The 22009-nt window shown below is 42.2% G+C and overlaps 1 protein-coding gene across 1 annotated transcript in view; it reads right to left on the bottom strand.

Annotated features, from left to right (window-relative positions):
- Positions 1–22009, bottom strand: part of astn1 (astrotactin 1) — a gene marked incomplete at both ends in the record, with an annotated part of 1409859 nt that overhangs the window by 836373 nt on the left and 551477 nt on the right. Inside the window, one exon of the mRNA XM_084327731.1 lies at positions 12369–12506. Coding sequence (XP_084183857.1) covers positions 12369–12506 — 138 coding nt within the window. The remainder of the gene's footprint in view (positions 1–12368; positions 12507–22009) is intronic.

Genomic DNA, 22009 nt, shown 5'->3' with positions numbered 1-22009 from the left:
TCACCATGATTCATAGGAAGTAGCTTGAAAAGTATCCCACCAAAATGTTCAAGTGATGGCTTATTTTGAAGGTATGAATCTGTACTTTCATAATATGTAAAAAAAATTATAATAATTGACGTTGCCTCAACAAGTCCCTACTATCCATGGCTGGTCACATATATGACATACATGACATACAGATAGACAGTACTGCTACATCTATACATTCATGACATACCTATACAAATACAGTACTGTTTGTGATACAAAAAGAGTTAAAAAAAAGAGAGTATATACATTTGATGTAGAAACTGTACATTGGAGGAGGTGGGGGGGGGGGGGGGGTTGGGTAGGTGGGGTGGGGGGGGGGGGTAGCTGTACATTGGAGGTGGTTGGGTGGGTGGGGGGGGGGATTGGTAGGCGGGTGGGGGTAACTGTACATTGGATTATCGACGAAACCTACTTGGTCCAAGAAGAGGGTCTTGTGTATTACTGGGTTTAAGTCAGTTGTTTATTTATTTATGTTTTAGGCTACTGTTTGCATACGAGGTGGTCCGCAAATGTTCTTGATAACAATCTAGTGGTCCGCATAAAACAGAAGTTTGGGAACCACTGATATAGACGATCTCTAAATATGCGTTCTATGCTACATATACAGTACTGCATATCTGTATGTCATGTCATAAATGTCATGATATATATCTGTATATCTGTATGTTGTGTATGTCATAAATGTCATTATGTATTGAAAATGGGGGACCCTGATGTAAACAAGACGAAAGTATTTCTCTGGTCTGCCTCCCCTTAACAATTGTGTGTATTGAGCTGTACTGTATTGTACCATTATGCAATCTGTTAATACAATCTTCAATCAATCAATGGCCTGGGCGGCCAGAGCATAACTGTTCTAACAGCAATATATAATCAATTTCAGACAGAAGGCACGCAATAAGTTATAATAATAATAATAATTATTATTGAAAAGTTCTGTATTTTTAAAGTCGTATTTGGGGGCAATTAACCAATGGTAGGCTTTTTTTTATTAAATTTTTTTGGGGTGAGAATTTCTTATTTCGGTAAGAGTGCTCTCGTCCACTCTTATAATTTGTTCTTGCCTGAAAAAAAAGTAACAATAAGAAAACTTTGCTGAATCCCAGGTAAGAACAAAGTAAGAGGAAATGCTAGTTAAGAACGAAATCTGTTCTTATATCGCTTCATGCATGAGGCCCATTCTGTTGTGGCAATTATTGTCTATGTTACAAGTGTTGTCTGTTTAGGTTTTTTCTGTGTTGGCATTCTGATTATGTGTTTTATATTAGCCTAGTCCTTGTTCCAGTATTGTTGATTATTGTATTAGTTCTAGTGCCTTCTTCCCCCAGCTGTTTACCATTATTAATAATCAGTGTTAACACTTTCTTCGCAAGGCTTATGTACATCATTATACCATCCTCTGCCAGCTCTATTTGTCTATGGAGAAGTTCCCCTTCTTTGCAGGGCTATAACTTTTTAAATTGTATTGCTAAATTGACATTACTATGGCCCATTCAACATCAAGTATCTATTGTTCAGGGTGTAGCAACGTTATACTTTTTCATTCACATATTCATACTAAAATACGGTCTAAAGTATAAGTATGTTTTTATCGTTTTCTGCAGCTTTCTGCAGAACGTGATTTATAGCCCTAAATGCATTATATTGATGATTGTATACAGTTTGATAGCGATCGGCGCGAGATAAAACATTTCAAATGTACGTGCTTCTAGAAGTTACTACTTATCATCTGATGTTGACCGGATCGGGGGGGGGGTCGTTTATAATTCCGTGGCCAACGTTAGATGATTCATCTAGTGTGGGTGATATGATCATTAGAGCAGTTTGTATCGAACACATTAAAAAAAACGCTGAAACTCACCGTAGCTTCCTCGTAGCGCTGGGCGATGAGCGTGGAGCAAAAATATTCCTATTATGGGATGTTGAAATATGCGATCCATCTCCAGGTTGTATAATAGTATATACGTCCAAATCATGTTGTTTATCGAGTTATTGGTAACGGATTGCTATCCATTGTGTCTAGCTCGAGTCCCGGGACTATTAGCGAGTGATCGGACCGAATTGGAATGAGCACCAGCTTCCGTTTCCGGTTTCCGGTTTGGGCGATCCTGTCAAGCCTATGTCCTGTCAAGTGAGTTTGTTGTCCTGTCAAGTGAGTTTGTTCCTCAGTATGTTATGTTAGCAATGTTTGGTGCTCTTTGTTTTTCGTTATCAGTCCGTGTTTGTCCCAGAGCCAGCCCGGCTGTGCCTTCCTTTTGTTTTGTAGTTTGGTTGTGAGTTAGTAAATATCCCTTCTCTAAGCATCACCCTTCATCTCTGCCTCCATTCCTTCTTCCTTGTCTGCATACTGTGTTCTCACCATCATCATCACCCCCAATCGTTACAGAGGAGCACTGTGTACAAAATAAAAATTTATCTTAAATCATCTCAATTAGTTATCTTTCTATTCAGATTCATTTGCATCAGGTTGTAAATTGAATCAACTTAATAGGAGTTATGTCTACTTGACATTTCAGATTCTCTTTCCTCCTCTCTTTCCTTGGTGGCACTAGTGCGAGGGGGAAAAATGGCCTGGTCACAGCCTTTTTTCATCCATATTATTATTATTATTATTATTATTATTATTATTATTATTATTATTATTATTATTATTATTATTATTATTATTATTATTATTATTATTATTATTATTATTATTATTATTATTATTATTATTATTATTATTATTATTATTATTATTAATTATTATTATTATTATTATTATTATTATTATTATTATTATTATTATTATTATTATTATTATTATTATTATTATTATTATTATTATTATTATTATTATTATTATTATTATCATTATTATTATTATTATTATTATTATTATTATTATTATTATTATTATTATTATTATTATTATTATTATTATTATTATTATTATTATTATTATTATTATTATTATTATTATTATTATTATTATTATTATTATTATTATTATTATTATTATTATTATTATTATTATTATTATTATTATTATTATTATTATTATTATTATTATTATTATTATTATTATTATTATTATTAAATTCATGTTATTCTTGAAGAGTTTGATCTGTAGATAGAAAATAAGATATTTGGAACTGACTGATTGAAAATCAGAATATAGATCTATTTGACTCTAGTGTTTACAAATACATCAACATAATCACATTTTACACAACATAGTGATATAAAGGCCATATCTCTGAACACAAATAGCTTGAAACGTGATGTGGCAGATATCATCCCCCATCCCATGTCTACGTGAAGGATGGGAGATACTACTGCCATGAGCAGAGGAGAAGCAATTAGGCAGCTGATTAGGACTGATAGAACACACCTGTGCACCACAATATCACCCACATCCCACACACACCCACACCAGACACACATAACATAAAACACTAGGACAGACAGAGAGTATAGTTGAGTGGATGTGAGGAAGGAGCGGAGTACAGAGAGAGAGAGATATTGTGATACAGAGTTTTGTGAGGTGATAGGTACAGTAGTTGAGAGGAGAGGTGAAGGCGAGAAGGTGTTCATTGTGTACTGGACCCTTGTGTACTGACCCTGGACCGGAAGACAAGCAGAGTATTGAACAATCCCTTTTTTGTACAAGAGCCTGTTTTGTGTTTCTGACCCTGGACTGTATTACGACTACTCTAATTGCCTCTCGGACTATATTTGCCCTACTTCAATACATATATTTTATTGATTGAAATTGTGCTTGTGTGGACAATTGAATTTGTTTGTTTTTTAACCGTGACGAGTCTGAACACCACCAGGCTTGTCACAGTGAGAACAACGGCCCTCTTGATGCTACCAAGAGACAAAACCTAGAGCTGCTCTATTTACAGTGAATTGTTGAGGGTTATCTGTACTCCTTTCTCATGCTGTTTGATGTTTTACATCCAAATACAAAGCTATTCTCTTCACTAGTTCAATTTGAAGCTAACAATTCAAATTGAACTTGAATTCCAAAAGAAAAAAGAAAAACACTAACACAAAACCTGAGCATGTTTCCATCATTCTACATTCTGTATTACATTCTGTCTCTATTTCTAAATGTTCAGTTTCTAAGCATCTCTATTTTTGCTTGTTCTGTGAAGTCCAACTACGCTTAGTTCGGTCATTATATTAATACCCGGTCACTGTAATTGGAGGTATCACAATCTGCATAAGTAGGCTACCTCATTGACAGTGTGGTTTATGAATGAATATTCCAAAAGCTTATGATAAATGGTCCTGATGATCAATGGGCTTATTTGATCAATATTGACCCAAACGGTTAAATACCCTAATGTCCTTGCGTGGCAAAATATATATATAATAATAAACAGAGCACTGCATGGAACACATCTTTCAAAGACCCAGTATGACTATGAACTACGTTGTGAGAAATGTTCTGTTCATTGCACATCTAGATTTCACATGGTAAATGAGGCCCAAGGTAAAGTCAAGCAATTCAAACATTTCATCTTCATGGCCTGAAAGGGCTTCTTACTTCGCCTCTCCATTTTGAGGTAATTGAATCCCAATTTGTGAAATCCAGATAGCATGGATTACTGTCATCATTACCACCACCATCATCCTCGCTCAATAACTGCTGTGGGGGATAACGACCCCCTCCTCCTGCTTCAGTTCTGACCCTTCTGGTCTCATATCTGCAAAAGTCAGAACAGTCTGCCGGAGAGAATGGTAACTTTGTACAGTTCACCGCTCGGGGTGAATTTCCAAGTCTCAGTGTGGTCTAGTTGTGAGGACAGATGTAGACAGCTCCTATGCAAAAGGTCACATATCGATGTGTCTTACACGGTATAGCTGTCAGAATGAAACCGGCTTAATCCAGAGAAACTTTATTGAGATCATTTCTCCATCTGTATTCAACAGTGCCTAGTGGAGGATGAGAAAATACACTGTAGAGAGTATTATGTATATATAGTAGAGAGATATATTGTGTATACCATGCAACAACAGTTGCATGCTAGAAATCAACGTTGTGAGCGTACAGTATGGCATGGGCCTTAGCTAACTAAGCCACGAGGACACTTGACTCCAAGTCTTCATCAATAGACCCAAGTGTGTAAAGATGACAACCCTGTGTTTTGATGTCTGCAGTGGTCACACAGAGCAATGATTACAAAAGTCAAGATTAAATTCCTGTTGCCAGTTTGGAAATGCTAGGTAGGATGAGGTATGAGGGTGCATGAGTGTTTCCATGAATGCTGACTTGTTTATTTTATCAGAGGTAAAATACAGGAAAATGCGACATCGAATGAAACCAAGTGTTGCCTTTTAAATGTTAACTTCTTAAATTGTTTTAACCTGGAGGATAAAAACCTGCAGCGTCTGTTTGTTGTGGTACTGCTTTGTGTCATTCATTTGATTACTGCAGTATTGAAGCTCTTTGACTGCAGCCAAAAAAGTGATCATTGCTCAATGAGCAGATTTCCTTTGCAGGAGTTATGAACCATTTAACAATTCAATTCAACCGCTTTTTTTTAATGGAATTGCATTACCGTCTTTATTTCAATTTTTTTTCCTTTAGCTTCCATATTGATTTTGTGTTCGACCTCAGAGTTTCATTACTCTCTGAATCATGACCAATGAGACTGCAGACTGTGATATCAACCTTGCAAGGGCTGTTAAGACCGTCTACAGAGGTGGTGAAGTAAGTGTCATACTGAGTAATGACAATAAGGTCATAATAATAATAAGGTAGGTAATAATGACACATATTGCAACAATGAAATGAGCATGTACTGAAGTGAAATTAAATGAAATTAGTAGTTGTTGACAACTTTCTCTGAGCCAATAAAGGAAACATGAGGTGATACTCTGACTTTATGGGGAAACTTCTAATAACATTTCAGGGCAGAAGTTACAAGATCTTATTTAACTTTTGGGGTAAATAGCCAGCGAAGCCTACCTTGTTTCATGACTTCATGAAAGAGCTTTCTTTTTTGCTACATGGTTATATCGCCACATTTTGGTAATGATGATGGCCTTGTACAGCAAATGTTCTAACAACAAAATAAAGTATTGCTATGTGGCCAATGATTCGCAGTCTGAGCTGCTGGAGTTTAATGCTGTTAATGCTTTACAATGATCTCTTAGACCTTGTCGTTTATCGACATTCAAAAGAGTCAAGAGCCATCATTTTGGTGAACACAATCTATGAACACCCATTGTCACAACTAAGGCCCCGTTTAGACGGAAACGCTAGCAGGTGAATCCGCAAAAATATTTTTACGGATGTGCCTTTCGTTTATACGGAAACGGCGTTTTTACGGGGTGAAACCGCAAAAAAGTGAGACTACCTTCCAGGGTGGAATTCCTAGAAACGCAAAACCTTTGCGCTCTCGTCTAAACTATCAAACCGTATAAATCTGTTAAAACGATGACGAAAGGGTTGCCACGGCTCTGGTCGCGCGTACTGCTTACGTCACAGGTAGCAGGTAAGCGCCAGTAGCCGAGACGTAAACAAAGCAAGTATGTCTGACCAGCGTTTCCGTTAGCCGGTAATTACCGGTATTTGACCGGCAAAATCTGTTGAAGTCCGACATATTTAATCTCTCCGGTCATAGTGTCCGGTGAAAATAGTTCCCTCTGGGCACAGTTTGATTATTTGAATTGTATTTGGATGGGCTGGAGTTGGGTGGCCTATGCGATGAACGAAACAATCATTGCGTTTGTTGTCGTTGCTTCGCTCAGCGAGAGCTTGCTGCTGGATTTGCGGAAGGCATGCAGCTGCAGACCCACAGAACCCACCAGCTTTGCTGGCACAGTGCGGTCCCCAGACCTGGAAAGCTGCTCTGCGGGTCTGCAGCTGGATGCTTCTTGCAAACTAACTGCGGCCGGCTCGCGCTGATAACAGCTTTCATTGTTGGACCGGCTGCTTGGTGGAGCAACGATGAAACGAATGTAATGAATCGTTCGTCGCATGGGCTATTTAATTTTGGCCTGTTTTGGTACGGTTCGGGTGGTCAAGTTGTGCTTGGAGGGAGTTGTTTTCACCGGACATTATGACCAGCACCAAGTCGTTGGGAGGTGGAGATATACATCACGCAAACCCACGATAATGTTGCCGTCTCTCTCTGCAAAATGTCTCAGTTCTTCGCTTGATATAATTAATACAAATGTCCAATATAACGGAATTCGTTAGCTCATAAAAATGTGATTATAACAGACTGCTGTTTAGTGTCGGACCGACTGCCCACATACGCGGTCTATTTTATTTCAAGTCAGCAGCAGCACGGAGTATCGAGGGACTTATTTTATTTGGAATATATTAATGACTATACGCAAAAGTAGCCTCGTTTTAAGTAATAATATTATAAATCTACATGCCTTGAGGATGACATTCTTTATATAGCCTATATCAATTGTTTTAAAGCTCAATAAACTATGACCGGAATTAATCTCATTTGTCCGGTAGATTGAAATCTTGCAGGTCACGGAGACCGGCAACAATTTTTTCTAACGGAAACCCTGTGTCTGACTATATCAACGGAGATCACTTGAAGGCTACATTGGCAGTACTTTTAAAGACACGAGAATCAGTCCAGTTTTAAGATACAAGTTTCAAGTTCAAGTTTCTTTAATAGTTGTCATACAGAAGTACAGAATACTTTCATACAAAATGCTTCTTACTGTTACGCTCCAGAGACTGTGCTAGACAAGATAGTATCAAATAACATAGTATAGCATGTAATTTAGAAGAAGAAAATGAGGTCACAGTGTTCGGTATAGACATATGTACAATGTTCCATATTACCATATAATATACAATACTATGCAGTGTACTAATGTACAGTACTATATAGTGCAAAGCAGAAATGGGATGAGGTACAATTTAGGTACAATTTACAGTAAGGTGTACGAGTTGTAGTGCAATCCTTCATCAATAAATATAAAGTGTGGGGAGTGGGTGCTACAGTGTGTTTGTTTAAAGTGGGTGTGTGCTATAAAGTGTGTGGAGTGGGTGCTACAGTGTGTTTGTTTAAAGTGAGTGTGTGCGTGTGGATGTGTGTGCTATGTGCGTTTGGTGGTTGTTGTTGTGTAGTGTTCATTGTTCGTTTAGCAGCCTGATGGCCTGGGGATAGAAGCTTCTTCTGAGTCTTTCTGTGCTCGCCTTGAGACTCCGGTATCGCTTGCCTGACCTCAGCAGTTCAAAGAGGCAGTTGTTCGGGTGACTGGAGTCTTTAATGATTCTCTTAGCCTTGCCCTTGCAACGCTTGTTGTAAATGTTCTGGAGGGTGGGGAGCCCCCCTCCAATTGTGCGTTCGGCTGAACGTGTCACTCTTTGTAGTCTGCTTCGGTCTTGTGCAGTGCTATTCCCAAACCAGGAGGTGATGTTGCCGGTCAAGATGCTCTCTATTGTACATGAGTAGAAGTTCTTAAGGATCTTCTGACTGACTTGGAACTTCCTTAAGTAAGTAGAGGCGTTGTCGTGCCTTCTTCACAACACTGTCAATGTGTGTGGTCCATGTCAAGTCCTCGGATATGTAGGCTCCGAGGTACTTAAAGCTGTTGACTCTCTCAACCGGTGCCCCGTCGATGCTGAGGGGGCTGTAGTCCTTGACCCCCGACCTCCTGAAGTCCACAATCATCTCCTTTGTTTTGCTGACGTTCAGGGAGAGGCTGTTTTCCTGGCACCATCCCGCCAGGACCTTGACCTCTTCCAGGTAGGCCCTCTCGTCGTTGGCAGAGATCAGGCCCACCACCACTGTGTCGTCAGCAAATTTGATGATTGTATTGCTACTCCGCTGAGCCACACAGTCGTGTGTGTACAGGGAGTAGAGGAGGGGACTCAGAACACAGCCCTGGGGGGCCCCTATGTTGAGGGTGATGGATGAGGAGGTGCAGTTGCCTGCTTTCACCACCTGGGGTCTGCCAGTCAGGAAGTCCAAGACCCACTGGCAGAGGTCATAGTTCAAGCCCAGGTCCCTGAGCTTGGCTATGAGTATGGAGGGGACTATGGTATTGAATGCCGAGCTGTAGTCGATGAATAGCATTCTCACATAGTTCAAGTTCTTTAATAGTTGTCATACAGAAGTACAGAATACTTTCATACAAAATGCTTCTTACTCTCACATAGTTCCCCTGCCTCTTGTCCAGGTGTGATGCTGCTGTGTGCAGCACATGGGCTATGGCGTCCTCCGTGGACCTGTTGGGGCGGTATGCAAATTGCAGGGGGTCCATGTTGATGGGGAGGGAGGAGCAGATGTAGCCCTTTACTAGCTTCTCAAAGCACTTCATGGCTATGGAGGTGAGAGCTACAGGGCGGTAGTCGTTGAGGCAAGCAGGCTTGGATTTTTTGGGTACAGGGATAATAGTGGACTTCTTCAGGCAGGTGGGGATGACAGCCTGTTCTAAGGACAGGTTAAATATGTCAGTGAATACTGGGGCCAGTTGGTCGGCACAGACTTTTAGGACGCGGCCGGGGATGCCGTCCGGACCTGCTGCCTTCCTGATATTCACTTTTTTAAAGGTCAGCCTCACCTCATGCTCTGTTACCCTGAACACTGCGTCTCCATCAGCAGCCGACCCCCCCCCCCCCCCCCCATTGCCGTGGCTTGTGAGCTGGTGTTGCTATTACCAGCATCAAACCTCGCATAGAAGGTATTGAGGTCATTTGCTAAGGAGATGTCACTGTTCAGTTTGAGGGAGGCGCCTTTGTAGTCTGTCATCGTTTTGAGCCCCTGCCACATAGCTCTAGAGTCAGCTTGTTCAAACTGGAGTTCAATTTTATCCCTGTAGCGCCGTTTGGCCTCTGACACTGTCCTCCTTACGTTGTATCGCGCCACCTTGTGGTCATTCATGTTGCCTGCCACTAGGCCGTCGTTGTATGCTTTGGTGCGCTCTCTCAGAGCTTCACGGACGGATTTGTCTACCCAGGGTTTTTGATTTGGGTAAACTCTCATTTTGGTAGTGGGGATTGTTTCTTCCACCAAAGTACAAACATAGTCCAGCACTGTCTCCGTGTAGACATTAATGTTATCTGTGTCGTGGAATACGTTCCAGTCTGTGCAGTCAAACGCAGCCTGGAGCGTCTCCTCTGACGTCAAATCCCATTTATGCACCTCTCGCGAGACTACAGGAGTACTTTTGATTTTCTGTTTGTACATTGGTGAAAGAAAAATAGACGCGTGATCTGATTTACCAAAGCCACTATCAGAATGAGCCTTGTAGCCACCTTTAAATTGCGTGTAACAGTGATCTAGGATGTTACCGCCTCTGGTGTTGCAAGTCACATGCTGATAGAAGTCAGGCAATACCTTTCTCAGATTGGCGCTATTGAAATCACCCAGCACTAAAATGGCGGCATTAACGTTCGCCGCTTGTATTCTATTTACCTCGTCGTGGAGTCTGGAGAGCGCGACGTTGTTACTGGCTTGCGGTGGAATATACACTCCGACCAGGATGATCGCCGTTAACTCCCTCGGGAGGAAGAAAGGACGACACTTGATGGTTATATATTCCAGGTCTGGGCAGCAGTGGTTGGATAATTCCTTCACGTTAGTTGGATCGCTCCAATTGTTGTTAAACATGAAGGCGATACCTCCTCCACGTTGTTTGCCGGACTCTGCTGCGCGATCCTTGCGGTGGATAAAGAAGTGTTCGGCCGGTTGGATAGCGTGGTCTGGAACGTCCGGCGCCAGCCACGTCTCGGTGAAGCAGAGAACGTTGCAGTCTCTGACGTCTCTTTGGTATTGAATCCTTGCTCGAATATCGTCCAGTTTATTGTCAATTGATTGTACATTGGCTAGCAATATACTGGGTAATGGCGTTCGGTGGCGTCTGGATCTCAGCCTGTTACGGATCCCAGCTCTCTTCCCACGCCGTCTGGATCCTTTGTTCCTGGGGTCGGGAACAAAGGGATCTGGTCCCATTTTCCGGAGAATCTCCTCAGGCCATTGTTGCGGTTCGGAAAGCCGGTCCAGTGAGTAATCCAATCGGTAAGTTTCCCGTAATCCGATGTCTATAAGTGACTGACGGTCATACACATTAAATGCACCTACTGTTGGTACAGACAAAACTCTTAAAACTATAAATATTAACAAAAGTAAGCACAGTCTCGACGGAGCGAACAGAAAGGCAGCCGGTCGGAGCAGCGCCATTTTTTATTTTATTTGTTTGTTTTTTTTTACGCTATTTTACGCTATTGGAGCTGGAATTACCGCGGCTGCTGGCACCAGACTTGCCCTCCAATGGATCCTCGTTAAAGGATTTAAAGTGTACTCATTCCAATTACAGGGCCAGCAGGTGCCTCGACTGGCCCGCGCCGTTCTGTGTTCTGAACGTAGCGTTATAGCAGTACTTTTAACCCTTTCACTGCCACACGACAGAAGGTTAACCCTTTACTATCACACAACCGGCTGTCGTGTGGCAGTGAAAGGGTTAAATACACAAGAATCTGTCCCGCGGCGTGAGTGGACCCACTGTCTGTGAGTGACTCTGCTTTGGTCCAATCACATTTCCCATCCACAGTCTGCGAATCAGAGGCAGAGTAGGGCGGGTCTTCACAGCACGTCATGTGACATATGCGCCAATCGTGTGACAGCGGTGCTCCGTCGTTACAGCCTCGTCTGCACAGAGAATTCCACCCCAAAACGCTCGTCTAAACGCAAAATTAAAAGTGAAACCGCAAGACTACTTTTGCGGTTTCTGTTCACAAAACGCTCGTCTAAACGTAGCCTAAATGAGGTACTATTTCAAACCATTTTTCCGTCAGCTATCTGAGCCACAGCAGGTTACACAACTCAATACTCTGCCGTAGAAGTTACAAGAAACTCTTAATACTTGTAAGCACATAACTTACAAGACTATTTCACTTCAGTGCAGTGGTCAGGAAAACCTACCTTGGGTTTCACAACCTTTTGAAATGTATTCCTAGTCTTTAATTGGTATCATCATCATCATCATCATCATCATCATCATCATCATCATCATCATCATCATCATCATCATCATCATCATTCATTCAAACCTTTATTTAAATATCGATAGATCATTGAGGTTGCCTTCATGTACAATGACATGATGATGTCAAAGTAGAATCAGGAAGAATAATCATTCATATTGTTTTATTCTTTAGACCCTCATCTCACTGAGTGACACAAACCTCCCTCTATTTTCTTTTTTGTATTATTGTACGTTTTGTATTTTATTATGATTATTATTGTTTATAAATTATAGGTATCTATGTTGGTATAAATGTAAAATATATTGTCTCATTTTCCTTTTCTTCCGATGGAAACACGAATACATGTTTTAAAGGAAGAAGCGCGGTTCCTCACCGTACGTCCACAGCGTCCTCCATGACAGTCATGTCAGTCTTACACTTGGCGGAGGGGTTGATGGCCAGCTCGGCAGGGGGGATAACAAAGCTCTTGCTCAGCGGCAGCCACATCCCTTCTCCCAGGGTGTAGGTGAACCTGTGACGGGAGAGACGAACACATGAACATCCCTTCTCCCAGGGTGTAGGTGAACCTGTGACGGGAGAGAAGAACACATGAAGGGATGCTCTGTGCACACAAGGGTCATGGGCTTGACTTGAACCTACAAAGCCACATACTGTACGCCCTGTGTCACTACCGGAGCATCATTCTCCGCCTGCCTGATCTGCAAGGCCTCCTTCCAGTTGTGCATAATGTGTTGTTTTAAAACAACGCTCATGGGCAATTGTGTTAAGACGTGTATTGGTAATTCTTAAGACGGGGCGACAGTAGCTCGGAGGTAGAGCAGTCTGGCAATCCGGAGGTTCCCGGTTCGATTCCCACTCCTCCCGGGCAGCATGTCGATGTGTCCTTGAGCAAGACACTTAACCCCTAATTGCTCCCCATGAGCAGGTTGGCACCTTGCATGGTTGCCTCCACCGTCGGTGTGTGAATGAGTGAGTGAATGTGTGTGTGAATGGGTAAAATGTGAGCTATATAAAAAAGCAGCCATTTAGCCATTTACCATTTAAGACTCAGGCACAGGCATGGGTATTACAATTTATGGTAACACTTTATAATAACACTCAGTTATAAGAGCTTTATAAGGTATTTGTAGATAATGAACTAATCATGAACAAATCATTTATATTAGGGATGCTCGATATTGGTTTTTTTACCGATACCGATATTCCGATATTGTCCTACTCTTAATTTCCGATACCGATATCAACCGATACCGATATATTCAGGGTTTCGCCCCAAAAAAACGGAATAATTTCAGGTAACTAATAATTTCACTGGATGCATTCAAAAGGCTTTCTAAATGTAAGCATTATCTGTGCAAAATATGATCATTAAAAAAGTTAAAATTAACATTACATATCTCTTGTTGTTGAATTAAACCAACATGCATACTTTTGACAATAAATAAAATAAGAATTGGTTCTTACTTGCTTGCCTGGGTAAATAAAGGTTAAATAAATGTAAAAAAAAAAAAGTTAAATATTGTTATTGTTTTTTTTTTTGATACCGATATTTTCCGATATCACATTTTACTGCCGATATCTGCCGATAATATCGGTCGGCCGATAATATCGGACATCCCTAATTTATATACATTCGTAAATTATTATTAGATCATTTATAACTATATTTGTATAACATTTACAAATTAGTTCTACATTATTTATAACTCATTATCAACATTGTTTGTACTTGATTTGTTCATCATTAAATAATGTTGTTTAATGTGTAGTAACACATTTGTATATGCTTTGAAAAATGGATATGAAAAAAATACTATACTGTACCTCCATTTATTTGTTCATGTTCAATAAATGATTTGTTAAGACATTCATAAAACATCTATACATCATTTGCAGATGCAATTGTGTGCCCTAATCTAAAGTGAAGCCTATTCATCATTAACAAATGTCTAATAGTTTGTTTATTTGTGGATTTTTATGAATACACACAAAGCAATTACCAGACTTGTCTTTTCATATTTAACAAATGATTTGTTAAGACATTCATAAAACATCTATAAATCATTTGCAGATGCTATTGTGTGCCCTAATCTGAAATGAAGCCTATTCATCATTAACACATGTCTAATACAGTTAATTATTTGTTTACTTTTTCATCACCGGTTACAAATGTTGTAGCTTTCGGATACACCCTTCTTTGTGACATCAAACAGTGACAGAATTAGGAACACACATTAGGAACAAACACATAATTAAAATGTAATGTTAGCACCCACCATATCAAGTATGTCTACACAACATATAAGAGTTGTAGGTCGGAAATGATGGAATAGATTTACCAACAAAAAAGGTGTTTAGCCTGCTCATACCAAGTGTGGGGCAGCACAAATAACTTGGCTCTGCTAATGTATCGTGCTTCCATTCAACAGGAGGACGCGACCCTGGTCAGACGCCTCTGGTTTTAGCTCCGCAACGATGTACACACTTTTAGCTATTATGTTTGTTTTTTCTACTTTTTTATTTAAAGCAACACTGGCGGGTACGTCATACGACCGTCAGACACTTATGGACCTGAACCCCGGGCTCAAAGAGGAGTTTGGAGACACTTTTGACCCAGAATGGCCAGCAGAAATCAGACGGGAGAATGGCGGCAAGGAAAAGAACAAAGGCTACGGCAGGAGGAGACACAGAGGGAGACGTGGAGGTATCAGACTGAGACTAAAAAGAGCTGCTTACCGCCCAGCAATTCCATCCATCTTTCTGGCGAATGCCCGTTCGTTGGAGGGTAGGATGGATGACCTAAGGGCGAGGGTCCGGTTCCAATGGGAGATGAGAGACATCAACATCATATGTCTCACGGAGACATGGCTCACGTCGGCGACTCCGGACAAAAGCGTATCTCCCTCGGATGCCTTCACAGTCTTACGTGCAGATCGTACCGCTGCCTCGGGAAAGACCATCGGCGGCGGAGTCTGCCTCCTCACGAACAATTCCTGGGTTAATCCCGAGGGGGTGCAGGTTCTCTCAAACTCGTGTTCTCCGGACATGGAACATCTTTCTATCCTGTGTCGTCCGTTTCACCTCCCGAGGGAGTTCACCGCGGTCGTCATGACCGCCGTATATATCCCCCCACACGCGAATACGGGCAAAGCGCTGGGAGAACTACACGAGTACCTCAACAGACACCAGATCAAACATCCAGACGCAGCGATGGTAGTGGCCGGCGATTTCAACCAGGCCAACCTGAAGAAAGTGATGCCGTCCTTTTTTCAGCACATCGCCTGCTCCACCAGAGGGAAAAACACACTCGACCACTGTTATTCCCCGTTCAGAGCCGGCTACAAGGCAGTAGCCGCTCCGCCATTAACAGGGTCCACAAGCTCGAGCGACCACGACTCCATCTTGCTATTTCCGGCATATCAACAGAGATCACGTGACGCCGTCGTGTCACGTGAGACAAAGAAGTGGACGACGAATCAGAGGCCACGCTCCAGGACGTGTTTACAGACACGGATTGGGATATGTTCAAAGGAAGCGCCAGTGACGTCAGCGAGCTCGCAGACACAGTGGTGAGCTACATTACAACAATAGCCGATGGTATTGTCCCCAGAAAAACGGTGCAGATTTTCCCAAACCAGAAACCGTGGGTGGATAGCACTATTAGAGCAGCTCTGAACTCTCGTACCACCGCCTACAACCTGGGTAGAGAGTCAGGAAACATGGAGGAGTATAAAGCTTCAGTCTATACTCTACGCAAGGCTGTCAAACTTGCTAAGAGGACATACGCTGACAAACTGGAGACACAAATGGCACAAAACGACACAAGAGGATTATGGCAGGGACTGAAGACAATAACTGACTATAAAGTCAGCGCCCCCTCAATGGGGAGCGACGACGCCTCCCTCGCGGACAAGCTCAACATCTTCTACGCTCGGTTTGGTGTAGACAGTGACGCTGCCGGCTCTCCGGCTAGTGACGTCACTGGCGCGCCGGCTGTTGTGGAGGGGGGAGGGGGGCAACCGCGGGGGGGCGGGGACGCTCTCTCGTTGTCGGAACACAGTGTGAGAAGAGCATTTATGCAGGTGAACACCAGGAAGGCCGCTGGCCCAGATGGCATAACAGGACGCATACTCAAGTCCTGTGCCAACCAGCTGGCCCCAGTGTTCACCGCCATATTTAATCAATCCCTGGCGGAGTCAGTGGTCCCTGCCTGCTTCAAGATGTCCACCATCATCCCTGTACCGAAGAAACCCTCCCCAACATGTCCAAATGACTACAGACCGGTGGCACTCACCTCTATGGTCATGAAATGTTTCGAGAGGCTGGTCAAGGACCACATTTGTGCCTCCCTCCCCAGTGATATGGACCCTATGCAATTTGCATACAGGACAAACAGGTCCACCGACGACGCGGTCTCCCAGGTACTGCACAGCACCCTCTCGCACCTTGACCGTCAGAAGGGGGGCTATGTGAGACTGTTGTTCATTCACTACAGCTCAGCGTTCAACACCATAGTCCCCACCAGACTGGTGGACAAGCTGATCGAGCTAGGTCTGAGCTCCGCCCTGAGCGCCTGGGTACTGGACTTTCTGAGCGAAAGACCCCAGGCGGTCAGAGTGGGGGGTCAGACCTCCAACACCATCACCCTGAGCATCGGGTCCCCCCAGGGCTGTGTTCTGAGCCTCCTGCTGTACTCACTCTACACACACGACTGTGTGGCCAAGTTCAGCTCCAACTCCATAGTGAAGTTCGCAGACGACACGGTGGTGGTGGGGCTGATCTCGGACAACGACGAGAAGGCCTACCGGGAGGAGGTTGATGTACTGGAACGCTGGTGCCAGGACAACAGCCTGCTCCTGAACATTGGTAAAACCAAGGAGCTGATCGTGGATTATAGGAGAGGACAGCAGGAGACACACACACCACTGATGATTAACGGGGCTACCGTGGACAGGGTGAGCAGCTTTAAGTACCTGGGGGTCCACATCTCAGAGGACCTGACATGGACACAGTAGTAAAGAAGGCGAAACAGCGCCTCTACCACCTGAGACAGTTAAGGAAGTTCAGAGTATCGGGGAAGATACTCCAGTCCTTCTACTCAGGAGCTGTAGAGAGCATCCTGACCGGAAACATCACTGCCTGGTATGGAAACAGCACGGCACAGGACAAGAAGGCCCTACAGAGAGTGGTGCGCTCAGCCGAGCGTACCACGGGTATTGCACTACCCCCCCTGCAGGTTCTATACAACAAGAGGTGCAAATCCAGAGCCTGCAGGATAATGAAAGACCCTCACCACCCCAATAACAGCAATCTTCAAGACTAACCAGGAAGGCTATGTGTATTTCTCTGTGTGGAGTTACCTTGTGGAATAATCTGGAGGAGGAGATCAAATCCAGTCAATCCATAAATATATTAAAGAGGAAATTCAAAATGATGGTGTTCACAAAATCCACCAGGGAGGAAGACCAACGTATTATATGAGAATGATTTGAAGGGTGACATGAGAGTATAGTCTAGTGTGTGTGTGTGTGTGTGTGTGTGTGTGTGTGTGTGTGTGCATGTGTGATTGTGTTGTGTGTAGTTGAAGTATTTGCAAATTGTATGGTATTATATGTATTGGTAATCGTGTCATACTTGCTGACGTATATAGTTATTGATGGGGGATGGAAATATATAAGCTTTGCTTCTTCCATCTCCTTTTCAAACAGTGTATAGTTTTTGGCTGTTTTATTTTTAAACTTTTGGGGGGGGGGGGTTCCTCTTTTCCCATTTCATTTATTTTCAAATGTTGTTTTGCCGGACAATGGTAAATGTAGCCAAACTAACACTGTGGTTTGAAATAAAACGATTGAATCTTGAATCTTGAATCTTGATAACAGCCTGTTTCAGCTGCTGAGGTCAGGCAGACGCCTGCGAACCCCAGCTACTAGGACAGAGCGGCTGAGGCTCAGCTTCTTCCCCCAGGCCATCAGAGCCATGAACAATGAACATTGAGTGCTCAGAACATTGAACTATCCACACACAAGCACACATGAACACACACACGACACGCACACTGTGCACGCTCACACACGAGCAGCCACTTAACACTTTAACATGAGCGGGCACACACTCATGTCGCACACACGCACACTTATGGCCAAAGGAAAGGACACTTTAAATTAGAATAACAGGAACAGTGTATTGCACTACCAAAGCTAACTAGCATGTCCCATATGCTCTGTAAATAACTATGTACAGATACCGAGATGTCACTCCACGTTACCTGTTACCTGTTTACTGCACAATGTTGTTTTTTCATTTTTTGATTCTATATGTACCACTGTATTGCACATCGTTGCGGGCAAGACCACCCGCATTTCATTGTATACCTGTATGCCGTGACAATTAAAACTCTTGACTTGACTTGACTTGACAGATGTCAAGTCTCACTCGCGTGATACTTCCTCTACATACTCTGCCAAAACCTGGCCAGGGTACTCCTGGGTCCTAGTGCCCCCCCATGTTACACTATATGTTATGCACATGTATTTTATATGTTAATACAATTCCATTTATCTATAGTCCTAATTATGTCACTGTAAACAAATAAATAACTGTATTAGACATTTGTTAATGATGAATAGGCTTCACTTTAGATTAGGGCACACAATAGCATCTGCAAATGGTTTATATATGTTTTATGAATGTCTTAACAAATCATTTGTTGAACATGAACAAATAAATGGAGGTACAGTATAGTCGTTTTTTCATATCCATTTTCAAAACATCTACAAATGTGTTACTACACATTAAACAACATTATATAATGATGAACAAATCAAGTAAATGTTGATAATGAGTTATAAACAATGTAGAACTCATCTGTAAATGTTATACAAATATAGTTATAAGTTATTTAATAATCATTTACGAATGTATATAAATGGTTTGTTCATGATTAGTTAATTATCTACACATACCTTATAAAGGTCTTATAACTGAGTGTTATTATAAAGTGTTACCAACATTTTTTTAATAATAAATAAAGATTTCTACAAAGGCAACGAAGGGCACCTGTGGGGAGACAGTGGCTCGGGAGGTAGAGCAATCATCTACCTACTGTAATTGGGAAGGTTCACGGTTCAGCGTGTCAAAATGTCCTTGAGCAAGATATTTAACCACCAATTGCTCCCGATGAGCAGGTTGGCACCTTGCATGGTTACCTCTCATGTCGGTGTGTGTGAATGTGTGAGGTAATTGGGTGAATGTGAGGCTGTGAGGCTGTGAAGTTGTAAAGCGCTTTGGATAAAATCGCTATATAAATGCAGTCCATTTACCAGGAACAGCCACAGTCCGGGCGGTGCTCAAGGAATCATAGAGAGCCATAGAGTGTGTACTTATGTTGCATCCTGTTCCTCATTGCACAGCACCACTTGAGACAGAGAATCTCCTTCTACGACATGTGTAGGAGAAATGGACAGTTATCATGTGTTTACTGCCACCAAGAAGCTCCCAATTTATTTTCCGTGCAGAGCTTACTGATCTCTGTCACTCCACTAAGTAATAGTTACACGTATATTTCTATTGCATCTGAAATGAAGAAGCAGCTGTGTTTTCTTATGGGTAGGAAACTGGTGAAGATTTCTTACTTTGCCTCGCAGTAATGACGCGGTGGTTGTGAATACACACTGGCTGTACTGTGTAAATAACTGCCCCGTCTAGCTGTGTAGATAGGAACTAACGCCTTCTAGCTTATTATTCTCTTTGCATGGATTCTGTACCTAAATGCCATGCAATTCAGGCAGTCTTTGATAACAAAGACTCTGTAGGAAATGATATGATCTATATGATCACAGGAAACGATATTCCATAACAAGGCCTCCCAGTGGGCCGGCAGTGGTACTGTTGCATAAACAGTCTGGAACACGGACTTTAAAACAATTATTTTATTTGCAAAGCAATGAGCATCATCAATCTTTAAAAAGCTTTTTGCAGAGGAAATGTAAAACTCTAAATGGTGTACTATGATTAACGTCAAATGCATCATTAGTGCTAATGAATTATGCATAGATACTTGTAGCACAAAATAGTGGACTTGTTGATTAAACAGCTAACGATTCTCAGCAGACTTAACACATTTTTACATTCACATTGTTCAATTTGCATTTAATACAATGCTTATTTAGCATAGGGAAAAGGGCACTGGATCGTAGCGACGGCACACATTACCAGTCACTTTAAGAACAGAATGATTAAATCCCTGTTAAAAAAGGGGACACTTATTAATTACATCCATCCAATTATGCCTCATCTTCAGCTTTGAGTGTTCTATGAATCAAACTCCTTTTTTCCCCTCCCTCCGTTCCATGTAATGTAATGCATTGCATTGTATTCTAGCGGGCGATTATGGGTCTGCAAGTCTATTACATTTACATTACATTAGTCATTTAGCTGACGCTTTTATCCAAAGCGACTTACAAGTTCTGTACGACAGGTCATCAGGAAGGTTACAACTCTATCAGCTGAGTAACAATATTCATCAAAGTGTTGCGTGTTACAGTGTACTGTAGGTTAGTTTATTAGGACAAGTGCATGACAGTAAGGTTAGTTAGGGTTCGATAAAAAAAAAAATACAAATTATTATTATTATTTCAGATAATGGTTCAAGAAGTGCGTCTTTAGTCGACGGTGAAATATTGGACGGGATTCGGCTGTCCTAACTGGGGTGGGTAGTTCATTCCACCATTGTGGGGCAAAGACTGAGAATAGGCGGCTTCTCTTTGATGACCCTCCCGGAGCTTGGATAGGAGTAGGTCTGAGGCGACCATAAGATGCAGAGCGTAGGGGTCTTGAGGGTGTGTAGTTAGAGACCATTGACCGGAGGTAGGCGGGAGCGGTTCCCTTTGCCGCACGGTATGCTACAGTAGGTCGAGGGCCTTGCAGCGGATACGTGCAGCAATGGGGAGACAGGGTTGGTTTTTTTATGAGGGGCGGGACTCTGGCTTGTTTTAGGGAGGTGGGGACCACTCCTGAGTTGAGTGAGGAGTTGATGGTTGCAGTTAGGAATGGGATGATGTCCGGTGCTATAGTCTGGAGGAGTGGGAAGGGTAGCTGGTCCAGCTGGCATGTAGTCGGACGGTTCGACGCTACCAGTATTATTATATTATATTATTATATTATTATATTATATTATTATATTATATAATAATACGTTAAAACTGTATAATTACTGTAAAACTGTATAATTTGCATTTTCCTCAGTCTCATACGTCTTTCCCCCCCAGTTTTGATGTCTCTCCTGGGCATTCATCGGTTTCTCCTCAATCACAATTAAGTCTCATTCATGCTTTTACAAGAAAAAATATATATACACAAGTACAATTCTAATTGCCTCGATTGCCTGTGTGCTTATTAGTTAATGGCTGTCCCTGTTAAGCGAATGGCTGTCCCTGAAAACACTCATTGGTATTCACACTCTGCAGCGACGTTTGGAACCTCACACATAGTTAGGGAGAGGTTCAAAGCAGACTGTGAGACATTTCAATTGGAATGGATGGATGGCGGCGCGGAAGCAGTTTGAACCCCGCCGAAAAAACATGCCAACGGCAAAAGTGAGGAATCAAAGACCACCAGGGAGACGCTAAGCCTTATGCCCACTTCCTCTGGGTTACCCACACAAAGACAAGCACTCACAGCCTTGAGAGTGGGCTATTATGCATCAGCCATGTAAGGACACCCACTGCTATACAACATAATCCAACCATTGTTGTTGTTGTTGTTGTTGTTGTTGTTGGTGGTGGTTGCCGTCGTTGTCTCTGTGTCTTTTGAAGGGACAAGAGAGCAACTCCGTTTAAAAACTTCACTGAGACAATCCGCCTGTACTGTATGAAACGTCATTATCGCTGAATTATCTCTGATATCTGCCAACTGTAAATTATATATGTTCCATCTGTATGTTTACTCATGAAACGTAATGTGTTATTATTATTAAGTGTAATATTAAAATTATTCTTGAACTCTTGACTAAATGAA

Source organism: Notolepis coatsorum (genome assembly GCF_963971535.1).
Source record: "Notolepis coatsorum genome assembly, chromosome: 13".
NCBI lineage: Eukaryota > Metazoa > Chordata > Actinopteri > Aulopiformes > Paralepididae > Notolepis > Notolepis coatsorum.
The sequence above is the reverse complement of the archived record's forward strand: the minus strand, read 5'-3'. Positions and strand labels throughout refer to the sequence as shown.